The sequence below is a fragment of the Equus asinus genome, chromosome 2, assembly GCF_041296235.1.
Source record: "Equus asinus isolate D_3611 breed Donkey chromosome 2, EquAss-T2T_v2, whole genome shotgun sequence".
Taxonomy (NCBI): Eukaryota; Metazoa; Chordata; class Mammalia; order Perissodactyla; family Equidae; genus Equus; species Equus asinus.
The window spans coordinates 29,086,089-29,102,999 of NC_091791.1; the positions used below are offsets into that span (position 1 = coordinate 29,086,089).

Here is a 16,911-nt window from a genome sequence, read left to right on the forward strand (position 1 = left end):
TCCCCGGAACCGGAAGCCTCTGGGTTAGTCCCGCCCCCATCCCTCGAGAGTGTGCTCCGCTGCTTGGGAGCTGTGGCCATGACGGCACGCGGGACTTCGAGCCGCTTCCTGACCAGTATCCTTCACAACGGCCTGGGTCGCTACGTGCAGCAGCTGCAGCGTCTCAGCTTTACCCTCAGCCGCGACGCGCCCTCGTCCCGCGGCGCCAGGTGAGCCGGGCGAAGGACGCAGGGGTGCGACTCCGGACAGAAGTGGCCCCGGGTCAGGGGTCACTGTACTCACGCTCCTCGGGTCCCTCAGGGAGTTCGTGGAACGGCAGGTGACCGACTTCGCCCGACGAAACCCGGGGGTCGTAATATACGTGAATCCGCGGCCGTGCTGTGTGCCCAGAGTAGTGGCCGAATACCGTGAGTGGGGCCGGGCGGGGGCTGCAGGGCGGCGCGGGGGGCTCGGCCCGCTCGCCTTCCTCTCGTCTGACACCTCACCGGCTCGCTCCCTCTTACCCCCGCCTCCCTTCGGCCAGTTAACGGGGCGGTGCGTGAGGAGAGCATCCACTGCAAGTCAGTCGAGGAGATCGCGACGCTGGTGCAGAAGCTGGCGGACCAGTCCGGCCTGGAGGTGATCCGCATTCGCAAGCCCTTCCACACGGACAGCCCTAGCATCCAGGGTCAGTGGCACCCCTTCACCAACAAACCGACAACGTTGGGCGGGCTGCGCCCCCGAGAGGTCTAGGATGCTGCCCCAGCTCAGGTGCGAGTGCAGTGAAGACGTGCCCCACCAACTCCACTCCTGGGCTTTGGACTCTTACCCTGGTAGAGGTGGTTCTTACTCTTTTGCTTCAGGGGATTCCAAGCCCAGCAGACAGATGGTGCCTATCAAAGGGGAATTGACACCAAAGCTTTTGCTTGAGATGAAGAGCTGCCTGTTTCTTTTCAGTGCCCACTGCAAGGGACAGTGAGTTTGTGACTCCTAATTCTTACTCATTTGACATCCCTGAAACCTGAGAGTCTTCAAGGATTTTTCAGGGTCTTCATTTATGAAATCCAAATTGGTAATAGTGATCTCAAATCACAGGGAGGGGGGTTTCAAGGCTGGTTTCTGAAGAATTGTTGATGTCCTGTTTTTGCAACTGCTGAGCTAGAGAGTGCTAGCACCTTCTTTGCTGCTGTGAGCCTGGCATTGGCTTAGGCACTTTATATCTCTGTGAATGTTTGTGTACAGATTAGAAAACTGAGGTTAATAAACTTGCCCAAGGTCACACTTGAGGTCTTACTTCAAAATATGTGCATATTTTAAGTGTAACCCTGTTTTTCATTATCTTAAAACCAGAAGCAGAACATATAATAATTCTTCAGGATGGTTAGTATCAAAGGCCATGCGATTAATCTGGGCCTGAGCCTTGGAGAGAGTGATTCTCAGGCCAGGTTCCTGGTAACAAGCCTGTCCTGCTCTCAACTGCTCCCCCCAGACAGGCCCCTCTGTGCAGAAATGAATCCATGCTGTCCCTTGTTGGGGGAGGGGAGGTACTGAAAAGCTTCTTGGGGAAGAGCAAGAGGGCTGATCAACAGGGAGCATTTTCTAGGCTTAGCTAAAAACCCGGGGTGGGGGGGATGGTGAGGAAAAGAACCAGGAAATAAAAACCTAGAAATCTTAGTGTGAGTTCTTGAACTGTTGTAATTTTGTCTGTCACGCCCTTGTCACCATGATCAATGAATAGTGAGCGCCTTAATAAAAGCCTGTGTACCTGCCCAGGATGGAAGCTGAGGATCCCAATTTCCTCTGTAAATGGCTTTATGGAGAGCAGAGCCAACTCTGCAGCACCTTCTCCATTGCCTCAGAAGCCTGCCCCCTGGTGTTCAGGGGAAGGCCAATCTAGACCAAGCCGACCACTCATAGCTGTGGGAAAGAGGGTATTTATTAACCAACAGAGAGGGGAGGAGCTGAGCCCAGGCTCCCCACTCTATCACATGCCCATTCCGCCCACCTTGGTGGTGAGTGAGGGCATTCCTAAAGATGTGTAGCCGTTCTCACAATAAATACATTCATTGTGGGGTGGAGGTGGGAGAGGTTGGGTGAAGGGCAGTAAAAACCCGTGGGATTCCACGTTCGCAGCTACAAAAATAACAGTCATCCTCACCCAAAGGGAATGGGGGAACTCAGGATTTGATTGTCCCATATGGGCCTGGAGACTTCAGAGGCCCCTGGACCCTGAAAGTGCCCCGGTGAGGTAGGACAGGGGTGGGAGCCAAGCATCCAAACTCCCAGCCTCTGCCCTTTGCATAGTTCCAAGAACGGGCTTCATGTGCCAGGTGAGACATCGGATCTCTCCTCTCCCTGGTCTGGTCTAGGGGTAGCAAATGTTTGGTCCCCAAAAGGGAGGCTGGCTCATTGAGTGCAGTGTTGGTCACCCGTCCTAGGGAAGTGTCTGCGAGGACAGCTAAACTGGAGAGGGCTCTCCCTCTGAAATGTCCATAGACCAAACCCGACAGACACAGGTCCGAGGCAGCAAGGGGAGGCTCAGAAGGTGCATGTGAGTGGAAATGTAAGCACATGGATGAGGAAGGGACATGCCTGGAGTTCTATCTTGGTCATACAAGTGACCAAGCAGGTGGGGAGGCTGACTGGTAAGGGCTGCACATTACGGGAGAAGAAGAGAGGAATGATACAGTCTTACCTCCCCAGGCTGGCCTGTTCCCAAGCTCTTGCCAAAGAGGTTACCATATGGGGCTGGGACTAGGGGAGAGGACTAGATAGGATGAGATGTGGCAATTGGGAGGGCACCCAAAATCCAGAAGAAGGGATGAAACACAAGAATGCACCAGGAGGTGGGGGTGAGGGCCCTGCAGCCCAGCTGATAGACATTCTTCCATGTGCGCATGTGAATGTATGCAGGGCTCGAGTGGCTCTGGTGGCTGGCAGAGGTCTTGTCTGGTTTCTGGACCATCCTGCACGTAGGGCCATGCAGAGGGTGGTGACATCGAGGCCATCTCGACCTGCAGAGCCCTGCCTGAGAGAAAGAGGAAGGCTTTGAGCAGATGAATGGGGCAGGAGGATGGCATCCTCTCCTAAGTTCTTAGGTTAAGGGAATAGGAACTGGGGCTGGGTCTGCAGAGCCCGAGGGAACACCTACCTCTGAGGAGCACCGGTTGGCCTGGGCTGCTCACAGTGGGTCTGTGGAGACTGAGGAGGGGGCTTTGGCTGGGCCTGACTGACCAGCCCTACAGGGACATCAAAAAGTTGGGAGAGGGGCCTGGAGTTGAGGGAGTGAAGATAGGGTGGCTGTGTGGGGAGGCAGCGGCCCAGCCCGGGGCAGACAGGCTGGCTTGGAAGAGCATTTGTCCCGGGAGGCTGGGCTCAGACAGAGCTCTCATCCAGGTGCTCCACGAGCTGTGTGTGCTTCCTCTTCTCCAGGATGCGGCTAAGCTCCTCAGCGAAGGAGCAGGGCCCTGCGGGCACTCCATTGTTGCTCTGCCTCAGGAGCACATAGCTGTTGCCATTCATCCTGCGCAGGCGGCTGGGCAGTGCTACCAGCCCATTGGTCAGCTCAGCCGGTGGCGGTGGGGGTGGTGGGGGTGGTGGGGCTGGGGCTCCCTCCCCAGGGATGATCTGGAGGCAACCGCCCTCCAGGCCCCCAGCCCCCTCCCCATCGTCACCCTCATCTTCCTCTCCAGGACACTGGCCTGAGATTGTCTGCAGCTGCACAGCAGAGCCCCCTGCCCGGCTGACCCGACCCAATGAATATTTCCGTCGACGCCCTCGTCCACCTCCTTGAAGGCAGGCCACATAGAGGAGGGAGGAAGCCAGGATGAGGCAGAGGCCCCCAAGTGCAGCAATGGCTAGCACATAGAGCAGCCTCACATCAGGTGCCATTTGTACCCCAGGCAGGGCAGGGGCTTGTGGAGCCGGGGCAGGAGTGGCTGGCCGGACTGTGAGGCTGTAGGAGGCCAACAGGGTGCGGAGGCCATTCTCTTCAGCATAGCAGCCATAGTTGCCACTGTGCTCGGGCTGTGTGTCTGTTACCAGCAGCCCATCCACGCCGATGCGGTAGCCATCCTGCCCATCGCTCAGGCCCATGCTCCCATTGAGCAGCCACAAGGCCCGGGCCAGGTTGGATGGCTGATCACAGGGCAGGAGGACATCATCACCCCGGAGCACAGAGCGGGTCTTCAGCGGTGGTGGTGGCCCTGAAGGAGTAGGGGGGACAAGAAGAGCAGTCAGTGCCTGCCTATCACAGGGAGGGCATTGGAGATGGCAAGCCAGATGAGTCACTGTTATGTCCCCAGCACCAAGGACAGAATCTGGAATCACAGTGACAACTGACCAAGCTCTCTGCATTCATCCTCCCACGTAAGGTTCACGTTGACCCTTCCCAGTAGTTTTAATTCCTGCCATCTGCTAATGATTCCCAATCTCTACCTCCAACACAGACTTCTCTCCTGAGCATCTGACTTAAATATCTTCCACGTTCTGGACATCTCCATGTGAGGTCTCTTGGGCATGTCACAGGAACTAAGGCCAAGGCCTCTCTCCCAAACTATACCAAGTCTTTTTCTTGAATTATCATCACTGAATGGCACCACCAGCTACTCAGTTGCCTAAGTCGGAAACCTGGGAGTCTCCTTGCCTCTCTCTCCCTCTCACCTTTGTATCTAACCCTCACCAGATTCTGCTTCTAGAATCTATCTCAGACCTGTTCACTTCTGTCCTCCAACTGCTGGCCCACTCTAAGCCCCATCTAATGCATTCTCCATGCAGCGGTGGGGTGACCTTTTAAGAACACTAAGCTGACCATGCCCCTGCCCTGCCTCAACATGGTCCCTGCCCACCACTCCAGCCTCTTCTCTTGTTGATCAAACACACCGAGCTCATTCTGCCTGCTGTTCCCTCTGCTCGGGTGTCATTCCCCTCTCCATGCCCTCCACTTGCCTGGTTAACTTTGGGGATTGAGCATAGCAGTGATCAAAAGAACAAACTCCAGTCAGACTGCATGGAGTCAGGTTTGAATTCTGACCCTGCTGCTTAACAGCTACTTACTTTGGGCTGTTTACTTATTCTCCCCGTGCCTTGGAGAGGTTGCCCCTCAGGGGGATGATGCTAATGGCACCTCTCTCATAGGAGTGCTCTGAAAATCCAAGAGCTCGTGCATGGAAGGGTTTGATCAGTGCCTGCACATAGTAGGTACTCAGTACATGTTAGCTCTGATCATTCACTTGCTCTTTCTTCAGCTACCAGCTCAGTCATCATATCTTCCTTGAGGAAGTACCCAATATCCTTCAACCCCTTGTCATAGTTGTAATTATTCCTTTTGTAACAAAAACCAATGAAAATAATTATAATTATTTGTGTGATCATGTGATTTCCTGCCCCTCCCCCCAAACATACACATACATACACACACACATACTTGGCTATAAGCTCTAGAAGTGACAAGGAACTTTATATCTTGAGCCTGTTTCCCCATTTATAATTCTTTTGGGCAACAAATGTTTGTTGAGCACTTCTTCTGTGCCAGACTCTGCTGGGTCATCCTCGCTGAAAGCACACAGGTGCAGCCATTCAGCTGCATACATGCACAGACAAATGACAGTAAATGGTAAAGAGGACAGGTTATACAGCCAGACCCACACACTTACATGAATGTCACTTACCTGTGTTCCTGTTGCCCTCACAGCCTCGGTTTCCTCTCTCTATGTCCTGTATCAATGCTGTCCTGGAGACAGAAGATCAGGACTTATGAACAAGGGGAACTGGGCTTCATTTCCCCAGTGGAAGGGTCAATAGGGCTGTTACCAACAACTGGTCCCCACTTCCCCTACAGCTGGCAGGCCTTCCTCTTTCCCTCAGGCCCTGATCCCCACAGCAGACACTCACACCCCTACCACCTCCCACCTGCCGCCCTCGGACCTGTTGGCTACGGTGGTGGTCGCCATGCAGGCATGCGTGCTAGGGTCCCAGCCGCAGTAGGGGTCCCGAGACAGGATGCAATCGTAGCAGGAGTGGTAGCGGGAGCAGCTGGACAGTGGTAGCTGGATGACTCCACCAGGAGCCCCCACATAGAGGCTGTGCTGGGAGCCAGAGAGGAAAGCTGGTCAGCAATACCCTTACTCCCACTTACAGACACACACAACAACACTGCCCAGCCTCCCTACTCCCTCCCCCTATTCTGGCAAGGCTATATGGAGGGTCGTGAGTGAGGGGCTACCTGCATTGGAGAGATGACCAAATTCTCCACAGACTGGGGCTCTTTGAACACTTGTGTCTCTTCAATAATGTGCATCCCAGAGCCCAGGACCACGGCCTTGTGGATCCAGCCATCAGCTGGTTTGGAAAGGGCAGAGGGTCAGACCCCAACAATAGAATCTGCTCTCGGTTCCCTGCAATAGCCTAATGGGAGCAGCTCAGGAATCATGAGGTCAGGGACGAGGATTCAGCCAGTAGCAGTGGGCCCTCAGGACACTGGGAACTCCAGGCTAGTCATGGCAGGAATTATTTGGCTCAGAAGCATTAGTGATCAGGGTCAAATGTCATTGTTGGTGACAGGAATCAGCAGTCACCAAGAACCAGGGGTCACTGGGGGCCAGTAGTGAATATTCATTGAAGAATCAACATGAGTGGTCACCAGGGTTTTGTGATCAAGGGTCATCCTGGGGGCTTGAGATCAACAGGGATCAAGGACTCAGGTCAGCAGTCACCATAGGGCTCAGGCCAGGGGTCAGAAGCACCTGTGCCCAGAAAGAGCAGGTCATAGGTGGGTCCAGCAGGCGTGGTGACAGGTGTCCCTGTGAGGTGTGTGTAGCGCACACTGCGCTTGAGCAGCAAGGGCCGTCCACGTGTGGGTACCACAGGCCGAGCCATCAGTGGGTGCAACTTCACAAAGTCCAGGACCAGGGATGGCAAGTCCTGGGATGAGTTGTAGCCTCGGCTGCGCAATGAATCTGTGATGCACTGGGGTGGGGGATGAGTGGTGAACCTCAGGACTCCACCACCTGCCCATCCTCCCCACAAGACTAGACCCGCCTGCCGCTCCCAGGGGTTCTGTCTACTCAGCACTGACCCCAGGCCTGGGCACTCACCGAGCCAGGCCGGGGCTCTGGCACCCCGCCCTCGTAGCGGCCCCAGCGCCGGGCACCATCCTGGTATTCCATGTAGGGGCCTGCAAAGACAGCCTGTACCTCAGCCAGGTCGTAGCGGCAGATGGCTGAGGCCTCCAGGGTCTTCCTAGGGATGAGACAAAGGGGAAAAGGCTGAGTCACACTGAGTGGATTGCCACCTGCCCAGCCAGGAGCCCATTGTTACCCTGGCCAACCCCAGCTCTAGGTCCACAAGGCTTCTCCTGAGGGTCAGCAGACCACTGTGGCCTTTGGTCCCAGGCTAGCTGGACATGCCTGAAATTCTCTCCCTGCAGCCAGCCCTCCCCACAATGGATCCTATCTCATTCTCACTGACCTCTGCCCCAGTCCCTATGCTGTCCCCAGTTCCTTGCCCCGCCCCCCCCACTGTCCCTGCACTGACCACTGAGTGGTCAGCGTGAAGGCCGCATAGAAGTGTGCGCGGGATGAGGTGTCAGTGTCCAGGCTGCAGACACCACGTAGTGTCTCATACTGTGGAATGTGGCAGATAAGACGGGCCTTTAAGAAGGAGGTCCACTTCTTCTGCAGGATCTTCTTCCCTCCCAGGTCTCCCTGGGGAGGTAGGGGCATGGGGTCAGAGGCCAGGGTCAGAAGTTGTCACTACACCCTTGCCCTGACCTCAATCCTCCTTACCTTGCACACACGGGCCACACGGGCCACACGGTGGCTGCTGCGGCTCTGAGCAAAGCTGCCAGAGCCCTCCTCAGCAGCGCGCTCCGTGAAGAAGTAGTAAACCTTGTCATCGTCACCCACTGCACTGGCCTTACTCTCGCGCACCAGGACGGAGAACACAAACTCAGCATCTGTGGGTCAGGCAGTTCAGGTGGCTTCGGAGATAGGCTGGGATCTACCCTCCACCCAGTCAACAACACACAGGAATAGACAGGCTCACCTGGGGACAGGGGAGTAAAGATGAAGAAATAGTCCCCTGCCCCCCATCATCCTGTGCCTCATCCTCCTAACCATTGAGCCAGTGCATCGGTGCCTCCTCAGTCCTCAGGGAGTGTGGGTGGCGGCTCCGGCGGATGTCAGGAATGCTCCGGAATTCATACCTTGTGGCTGTGTAGAGGCCTCCATCTGGGGCAGGGATATGCCAGGCATGAGAGACATGTCACATACAACAAGGCACATAACACACATGAGTACCAAGTCCTAGCAACGAGATCTATGTCCCACAAACAGCATGCTTGTGGATGAGGGGCCAGGGTGGGGAGGAGGGCACGCTCACCGATGATGAGACCTGTGAAGCCACGGGCTGGGTCGTAAGGACACTTCTCCTTCCCCTCCTCGAAGCTTGTTGGCAAGGTGAAGGCCTCAGCATCCTGGGGAAGGAGGGGCCAGAAGTCAGTGGTCCTGAGGACACACAAGGGTTGTGGCCCAAGGTCAGACCTAGGATCCAGGGTCAGGGACCAGCGGCTGGGGCAGGCACACTCACAATGGCTGCACAGAGGGGCTGGAAGGCATGAGTCCCACATGCGTAGAGATGAGTGGCGTTGAGCCGCTGTAGGAATCGCACATGGTTGAAGCACTCGGTCTGTGGGATAGGTGGGAGAGGACTGTGAGCCCCAGGCCTCCTTAGAGGCCTCTTGCATTGGTCCAACTCTGTAGTCTGGCTTTTGCCCCACCCACAGGACAAACAGTGCTAAGATCCTGGTGGGCCTTCTCACTGCCCAGAACACAGAACATTCACTGGAACTCACTGTCCTTTGGCCTCCCAGTGTCATGACCCCTCTTCTCTCCTCTATCTTTTGGATTACCAGCTTCTGCTGCATTTCCTGCAGTCCCCTGCTCTCCCAGTTCAGGGGCTTCCAGGGCTCTCACCATCCTAAGATGCTTTTCTCACATCTCCTTCTCAGCAGTGTCCCCCACTCCTGGAGTTTCCACACCTCCTTTGGTCTGACACTACCAAATCTATTCCTAGGCTCCAGCATTCTCTCCACTTGATATCCCACAAACACATCAAACTCACCTTGTCAGAAACCAAGCTCATCCCCTCCTCCCTAATCTGCGTCTACCCTCCTAAACCTGTTCATCCAGTCTTTCCCACCTCACTTCATCTGTCCATCCTATTACTCAGTCCAGAAACCAGGAGTCATCCTTGCTGCTTCCCACTCCTTCACCCCTACATTCAGTCCCTCTCCATGATTAATCTTTGTCCTAAATGTCCTTGACTTGGTCCACTTTCCCTCCACTGCCATCACCCTAGTCCAAGTTACTACCATGACCCTTCCCTGGACAACTGCAGCGCCCACCTGACCTTTCTCCTAACCCTCTGCCACTCTTTAGAGAAACTACTTATTTATTCAATGAATGAGGAACACACATACACAGTGTAAAACTCAAAAGGCGCGAAGGGATATGTTGTAAACAGAGAGTCTCCCTTTAATTCCTGTAGCCTTCAAAGGGGACTGCCGTCACCACTGTCTGAAGTTTCCTTCCAGAGATATCTGACCACTCGGCACACTCTTGCAACCCACTTCCAAGGCATATTTTTAAAATGTAACCCAGACCATGCCACTGCTGTATTTAAAAACCCTTCATTGGCTCACCAGAGTCCTGAGCACAGGGTCCCATATGCTCTTAGCCTGCATGATAGGGCCCAGCCCTTCCTCTGGTCTCACTCACTCTACTTCAGCCATACTGGTCTTCTCTGCCCATTGAAAGCCTTAAGCTGCTGCCCTCTTGACTTCTTCGCCTTGTTAATGATTCTTCTTCCTGCCTATTACCCAGGATTTGAATCCCTGCAGGCCTCTCTCTCATCCCACTCCCTCAGCGGGCGCAGTACTTTGGTCTCCACCCCTCTTCTCCACCAGCCTGCTCAGGTCTCCCTCCTCTGACCCACGCGATGCCCCCAGCCTCCCTACTGCCTCTCCTGCCTCCAGACCCACTCTATTTTAATTCATCTAGTGCCTGCAGCCAGATAAATATTCCTATGGTAGGGTTTCACCAAGATGTTTACATTAAAAGACATTGGCAAGGGAGGAATTCTGTGGTCAAATAAGTTGGAAACCATGGGTAGACCTACCTTTACTGTGGGCTTCTCAAAGCCTTAAAGGTGTCGCTGTGCATAGTGGGATTGAGCATGCAGCATTTCTCAAACTCATCTGAGCATTAAACCTCTGTTTTGAAAATGAATGCTCCTCAGAACATGCTTTGGGATATGTTCTCCTAAAACCTTGCTACCCTAAGTGTGGTCGGGGAACCAGCAGTGTCAGCTTCACCGGGGAGCTTGTTAGAATCGCAGAAACTCAGGCCCTTCCCCAGACCTACTGAGTTAGCATCTGCTTGTATAATACGCCCAGGTGATTCATGTGCACATTATACAAAGTATCAAAAAATGAGGGTGCCCACTGTCACAGAATAAAATCCAACCACTCAGCTGGGCATTTATAGCCCTCCGTGACCTAGGCTCCACCTGCTTTACCAGCCCCATTTTCTATCCATGCTGCTCCAAGAGGCAGCCTTTGATGGAATCTCCTGGAGACATCTCTTTAAACGCAGCTGTCATACCACCACCCCAGACCCACTGAATCAGAATCCCTGGGCTGCTGGACCTTGGACATGTGTATTTTTTTTTTTAAAGATTGGCACCTGAGCTAACAACTGTTGCCAATCTTTTTTTTTTTCTTTTCTGCTTTATCTTCCCAAACCCCCCGTACATAGTTGTAAATCTTAGTTGCAGGTCCTTCTAGTTGTGGGATGTGGGACGCTGCCTCAACATAGCCTGACGAGCAGAGCCATGTCCGCGCCCAGGATCCGAACCCTGGGCCGCCGCAGCGGAGCACGCGAACTTAACCACTCGGCCACGGAGCCAGCCCCAACATGTGTATTTTTAATAGGCTTTCCAGATGGATCTGTTACACAGCTAGACATGGGAGCCCTGGAGACACCCTGTTCTTTAGCCAGGAAGAGCTGACACTTCACTAACACCCCTCCATGGAATACTGGGTACTTGAGCTAATCCTTGACCAAAGCCTCATTTTTCTCATCTGTAAAATGGAGGATAATATTTCATACAGTTATTTTAGAATTAGGTGATATTACCTAAGTCAGACTTACTAGAGATTACTTATTGTTATCATGATGATTATTTGGGAGGCCAGAGGAGATTAAGATGCTATTGAAGATCAAAGTAATAGGTGTTTGGATTAGGAGTGCTGTGCCCAGGGCCTGCCCCTCTGGCAGCACTTACAATGTTTATTGTGGTTGCTACAACTGATTGGCTGATATGTACCGCTCCATCTGTGTCCCCACCAACCCTGACATCCCCAATTGAGGAGGAGAAGGAAAGGAGCTAGGGACAGGGCAGACCACATACCTGGTTGTTTTTCCCTTTTTGATGACATTTCCTTTGCATCTCTGGGGAGGCCTCCCAGTGGATCTGGAGGAGGAAACAGAATGGGCTGATGTGTCAACCACAATACCTTTGCCTTTCCCCATTACCTGTGGGACCAGGTGATAGGACCCCAGGGAACTGGAGAAATTGGAGTAGGGGTAAGTTTCAGGAGGAGGAGTGGATGTAAGGGAGACCTGAGCTGGGAAGGGCAGTGCTGTCTGACTAGGGAGCTATGGAAGGCTGGCAGGATTTCCAGGAAGTTGAGGTCTCAGGGAGCTGAATGAAGATGGAGACCCTCTGGGTAGTCCAGATTCCAGGGGCTGACCTCTTTGTGAGACCCATCTCCTATGTTGTGGGCATTGAGAGAAAACAGGGCGCCTCGGGCTCCCACCAGCAGCCTTGCCGAGGCCTCATCTAGCAGCAGCGTTGAGTAGTTCTGGGCCTGGCCCTTGAAGTGCCGGGTCCCGGAGAGCTCTGGGGAGAGTGGGAGTTGTAAGCCCTGCTCTGGGGCTGCCTCTCCACCCCCAGCCCTGGCTCCTGCCACCTTATGAGGTTGGGGGGCATCTAACCTTCATAGGGGATGGTCATCCGTGGGGTGGCATCTAGTTCTCTAGATGGTCTCCGAAGCGAGGGTCCAGGAAATGCAGTTGCTGTGAGGAAGCTCAGGAGGAAAGGCCAGAGCCTCCCCCACATCTTCCTGGGGAGGCCCAGACCAAAAAGTCCCCAAAAGGGAGCCAGGGCCAGAATCAAGGGGTGATGGGGAAGAACAGTCACAGAGGTCACGGTCCAGGGAGGTCACTTGGAAGGTCAGGGGTCATGGGGCCAGGGAGGGTCCTGGAATTGGGGAGACATGGAATCACAGAGTTGTGTGGCCATGGAATCCCAGGTAAGAGGTCAGAGGGAGGGATGGATCACACACTGCCTGTCTGCATCAAATACAAACTCCATAGTGAGAGGGAGTTGTGGGGTCATAGAGAGGTCGTAGGTCACTGATAGAGTCACCCTGCCCCGACAGTAGGGCTCCTCCTGGTTCTCTGAGGTCCGTTTTCTGAAGAAAAAACAGGAAAAAAGCCTTTTGATCTGTGTGTAGGTAGAAGGTAGATGGCATTACCCCCAGACTTTATTGGTACTGAAGGGAGGAGGCCCGGCATCTACAAAACTCCCACGTCAGGATCGACTCACAGTCATTCTGTCCATCTCTGGGCTGATGCAGGAAGTTGGATGGAACTTGCCCTCTTGCCAAGACCCTAGACTCCCCAAACCAAACCCAAGGTAACAGCCCTCCTCTGACCAAGTCAGAAGCTTAGCAAGGCTTCCATCTCAGTGGAGCTCAGGTTCTCAGAGAGAAGGCATTCTCCTCCCAACAGACCGAACTCGGGCAGCAGCTGCCCCTCCTGCCTGCGGGGGTGCCTTATGCAGGAAGGCCTGGGCAGAGACGTTTAATGGGCCTTTGTTTATTTTGTCCCGTTTTCCCTTTGTTTTTTCTTTTCCCTGGCCTGAGAGCTCCCTCTGGAATTTCTCTTTAATTAGACACTTCTCCTCAGCATTCCTCTCTTAGGGGGTGCAAATCTCTGCCCTGCCCGTGCGAGTTTGTACTGCACCCTCTGGCTAGGCATCCACACGTGCCCCTACCTGCAAACAGGCATTCACAAGCATTGGCAGGGTGGGTATCTGGGCCCCCCTGGCTGCACAGGTGTAATATCTGTGCAGGAGGCTGAAGTGTACAAGGCCAGTTAATTGAGACATGAGAATAGGGAAAAGGTGAACAATGGGATCCCTGAGCTATTGGCCACCTCCCCTGGCACATTTTGGAGACTATTCCCACACCTGGACCTTCCCTCAAGCCAATCAGTTGGGGATGGGTTGGGGGTAGGCGTCAGGCCTCCTCTGACCCCTGTATATCATGCCTGATTCCTGAAGTGGCTCCTGAAGTCTTCTTGGGCTGGGCTAGGTGTGGAGGAAGTCTGACCCACCCAATCTCATTGGACAGGGCGAGAGGGGCCATTGGCCTCTCCCCTCCCTTCCATGTCAAATATTAACTATGGGGCCCTGAAGAGAGGGGAGGGAGCAGGAGCTGGCCAGGGGAGAACAGGAATTTGGAGCATTTATTCAAGAGGTAAAGGTCATCACTGTAGTGGGAAGAGCCCCGAGGTGGAGAATGGAGTATGACTAGAGAGAAGAGGGTCCCTGGACCACAGAAAGGGCATCAGCTCCTGGTTTGGGGGCTGGGGCAGCAGGAGGCCCCAGGCAAACTGCTCGTGCCCCACCCCTCACTGTGGAGGCACACCTGTTTACCTTTGGGGCCTCCTATTTGCTTATTAGCACAGTAGCCAGAGGGAGCCCTATGGCTAGGAGGGATCAGTCCCTAGGAGTGGGCAGGAGGGACACACCCCAGGTCAGAGCAACCACCCAAAGTGTGGTGCATGGCACACTTATACTGGTTTACACAAGAGTCACATGTGTCCAGAGGAGGGTGATGTTCATGCACACAGATACGCACACACACATATTCACAGGAGGGGGGTGAACACATATCCTCACAGGAGAGTCATGCACATGCACATTCACAAGGAGGTTTATGCACACATATGTTCACATAAAGGGCCTGCCACATGTGTTCATACAAATTCACATGTAAGATTGTATTCACATGCCCATTTAGTCAGCAGGTCACAGCCTCAGAGGTTGCCAAGGAGGGTTATAAACCCACAGATGCACACATGAAGGATTGTACACCTAGCACAGGAGGGTCCTGTACATACACACGTATGTGGAGGGGACATGCATACAAACCCATTGATACAGTGGGTCAGGCACCGTCATGTTCACAGAAGGGTAAAATACATGTGTGTTCACACAGTCTCAGACACATAATTACATCTACGCAGAGACAAGCATACATCCACACAGGGGTCCAGTTCTCACTGCAGGATTGGAGGCTGCCAGTCTCCACTGGGGGTGAGATGCAGAGCAGAACCCCGCCTCCCTTCCCGAAAGTCCGAATTCTAAGGCCAGATTCCAAGTATGTGTGTGTGTGTGTGTGTGTATTGATGGGGGGAGGCTCCTGACCTCGGATGCTCAAATGGCATGGCTGTGTTGCCCCTCTGCAAGAGAGGGAGGGGCACCTAAACCAGGCAGAAGGAGGCTCCTAGTTTTAGCAAAGGAAGGATGGAATGGAACGCATAATTTAATACTCCTCTACTCCAGTGTATACCGCAGTTCTAGATAGGGGAGTTGGGCCGGAGCTCTCCGCCCCCATTTAACCTGTTGGGAGAGAAGGCGGGGCTAAATAGGGGGAGCGGAGATGCCACCTCCCCTCCCCCAGTGGCAACGAGGCTTCAAGGTCTCCAGTCCACACCCCACACTCCACCCCCAGTTCCATAGTCTGGGTTCCTCCCCAGGACCAGCCCTCTGAACTCTGATCATGTTCCTACTATTAGATCCTAGGGCGGAGGGAACTGAGGAGGGGAGACACCCCCTACCCCACCCCCGCAAACTGGATCAATGTAGGATCAGTAGGCTCTCGACCTTCATTCCAGATGTCCACCTGCCTAGTGTAGGCGGTTATCTCCCTCTGCCCAGTAGGATGTCTGGCTCTCCTGGCCTGAGAGCCCCTCCCCCGCTACCCCCTCCCTCCACCATCCTGGACAGTCCGCGGTTCTCTCCTGTCCTCAGGTCTAACCTCACTCTCTACTGCTGCAGCTTGAGGACGAGCTCTCCTTCGATCCCACCGGGCGCCGGGAGACGTGACCCAGATCCCGGGGAACACTGTTCGCTGCGCGGGTCCCCGCCCCGCGCCGGTCCCCGACTCCGTGGTGGTGGGTCTGCGCCCAGGGCGGCCCGAGGCCTGGCCCGCGCTCCTCCAGAGCCTTTATGTGGGACCAGGACGAGGGGACTTGGCGGTGAGGAAGGCCTGGCCCAGCTTGAAGGGTGCAATGGACGTGGGGAAGGCTTGGCCTGGCCTCCACCCCCGGCCCAGGCCCCCTCGCCCCCCGCGCTCCCTGCCTCTCTCACCTTTGCGCTGCGATCCCGGGCCACACAGACGGCGACGCGCTGCTCCGCGGCCCCACAGCACCAGCTGCGGGAGGAAGGGGCCGTGGCGGGAGGTGGGGCGGGGTGGAGGCGGAGCCGGGGGTGGGGCGGGGGCCTGGGAGGCGGGACCAGGGAGGTGGGGCCGACAGCGTGGGGCGTGGGGAAGGGCGTCGCTCTCTTCCTTCGTGCCCCCCACCCTACACAATAGAGACGGTATGAGGCCACGGCTCACACACAGCACCTCGGGCATTTGGCGTCCCCCTCCCCCAAGCGCCACGGCCTTGGTATCGCCTCCTGGTGGTAGCCTCACCACCCCGCGCGCCCACCTTCCCTCCCCTCTAGCCCTAAGACGCCTCGGACTTGCCAACAGCTAGGGACATGTAAAACTGCCCTTTGGGGGCTTAACTCTCCGAGGGCCCTCTGGCTTGTCCTCTAACCTGGACCTCACTTCTTGTGCTCCTGCCACCCCCTTCTGCTCTTTGCCTAGGGTGTGGAGGGCCACAGTAGGTGAAGACCAAGCTCTGGAGCAGCTCTGAACACAGAACAGGGTCTTGATTCCCGACTCAAGGGTCTCCAGCCGCCTGGTCCTTCAGTTTGAGGTCTGAGTGGGTGAAAGGGGTCAGGCCTGGAGGAGTGAAGTAACAGCTTGACTGAAAGTGCACACAGAAAATGCTGTTTTTCTGGATAAATAAGCCACAACCATTTGCACCTCTTACATTCAACCACCTCTTGGATGTAAAAGGGTTCATCTCTTTAGGGACTGGGTCACTCATACAACTTATCTGGAACATCGTTCTTACTCCAGATCTTCCAGTGAATTCCTCCGAGGCAATCAAACGTCCTCTCCTTGCTAGTTTCAATCACATTACCCAGCAGCAATCTAGGAAGCCCCCTCAGAATCAACTCCCCAACCTCTTTAAGTCAGCTAGGCCAGTCCTACCATGCAATCTTTGGCCTTGCAGTTTCCCCTCACCTCAGGCTATGCCTCTTTCCCAATGCCTATTAAAGACCCCTCTAGGGTTTGAATCACACCAGAGCTCTAGCCGTGACCTGGCCTTGATCCTCCCTCCCTCATCCATGACAGTATTGATAGGCACCCAAGAGCAAGACCGAAATGATGAGGCCATAGGACAAAGGAAACTGACTCTTGCATGTGCCTAGGAGTCTGAGCTCTGCAGGCAGGGGGTGAGGAAACAGGTGGATGAGCACTGGCCTGAGAGAGGGCAAACAAGATTCAAGCGGCTCTGTCATCATTTAACTGAAGGGACAGTGGGAAAGACACATCATCCCTCTTTTCTGAATTTCCCAAAGCTCAGTTTGGCACTTCTTCATATATAATCTCATAGTTTGGGCTGCTCTGTGTGACTGCAGATGGATAAACAGCAGGGCCCACGTCACACTTCCACCTCCCCT

The 16,911-nt window shown here is 54.6% G+C and overlaps 2 protein-coding genes across 3 annotated transcripts; one reads left to right on the top strand and one right to left on the bottom strand.

Annotated features, from left to right (window-relative positions):
• Window positions 1-10: 10 nt before the first annotated feature.
• Window positions 11-958, top strand: MRPL43 (mitochondrial ribosomal protein L43). Its single transcript, XM_014837631.3, has 3 exons — window positions 11-209; window positions 301-407; window positions 524-958. Exons 1-3 carry the CDS (start codon window positions 79-81, stop codon window positions 730-732), a joined length of 447 nt encoding a protein of 148 aa, XP_014693117.1. The 5' UTR covers window positions 11-78; the 3' UTR covers window positions 733-958.
• Window positions 959-1,895: 937 nt separating this feature from the next.
• SEMA4G (semaphorin 4G) lies at window positions 1,896-15,614 on the bottom strand. Of its 2 annotated transcripts, none has more exons than XM_044752394.2 (16): window positions 15,481-15,614; window positions 12,036-12,514; window positions 11,792-11,940; window positions 11,449-11,511; window positions 8,566-8,664; window positions 8,359-8,452; window positions 8,094-8,207; window positions 7,764-7,933; window positions 7,513-7,601; window positions 7,074-7,218; window positions 6,723-6,945; window positions 6,203-6,318; window positions 5,905-6,065; window positions 5,649-5,710; window positions 3,131-4,184; window positions 1,896-3,007 (listed from the first exon to the last, which is right to left on the bottom strand). In XM_044752394.2, the coding sequence occupies exons 2-15, from the start codon at window positions 12,157-12,159 to the stop codon at window positions 3,355-3,357; spliced, it is 2,439 nt and encodes an 812-aa protein (XP_044608329.1). In that variant the 5' UTR covers window positions 12,160-12,514; window positions 15,481-15,614; the 3' UTR covers window positions 1,896-3,007; window positions 3,131-3,354. The 2 variants fall into 2 exon arrangements, with proteins under 2 accessions (XP_044608329.1, XP_044608326.1); XM_044752391.2 differs by having other exon boundaries at window positions 7,513-7,682.
• Between the last annotated feature and the right edge of the window lie 1,297 nt (window positions 15,615-16,911).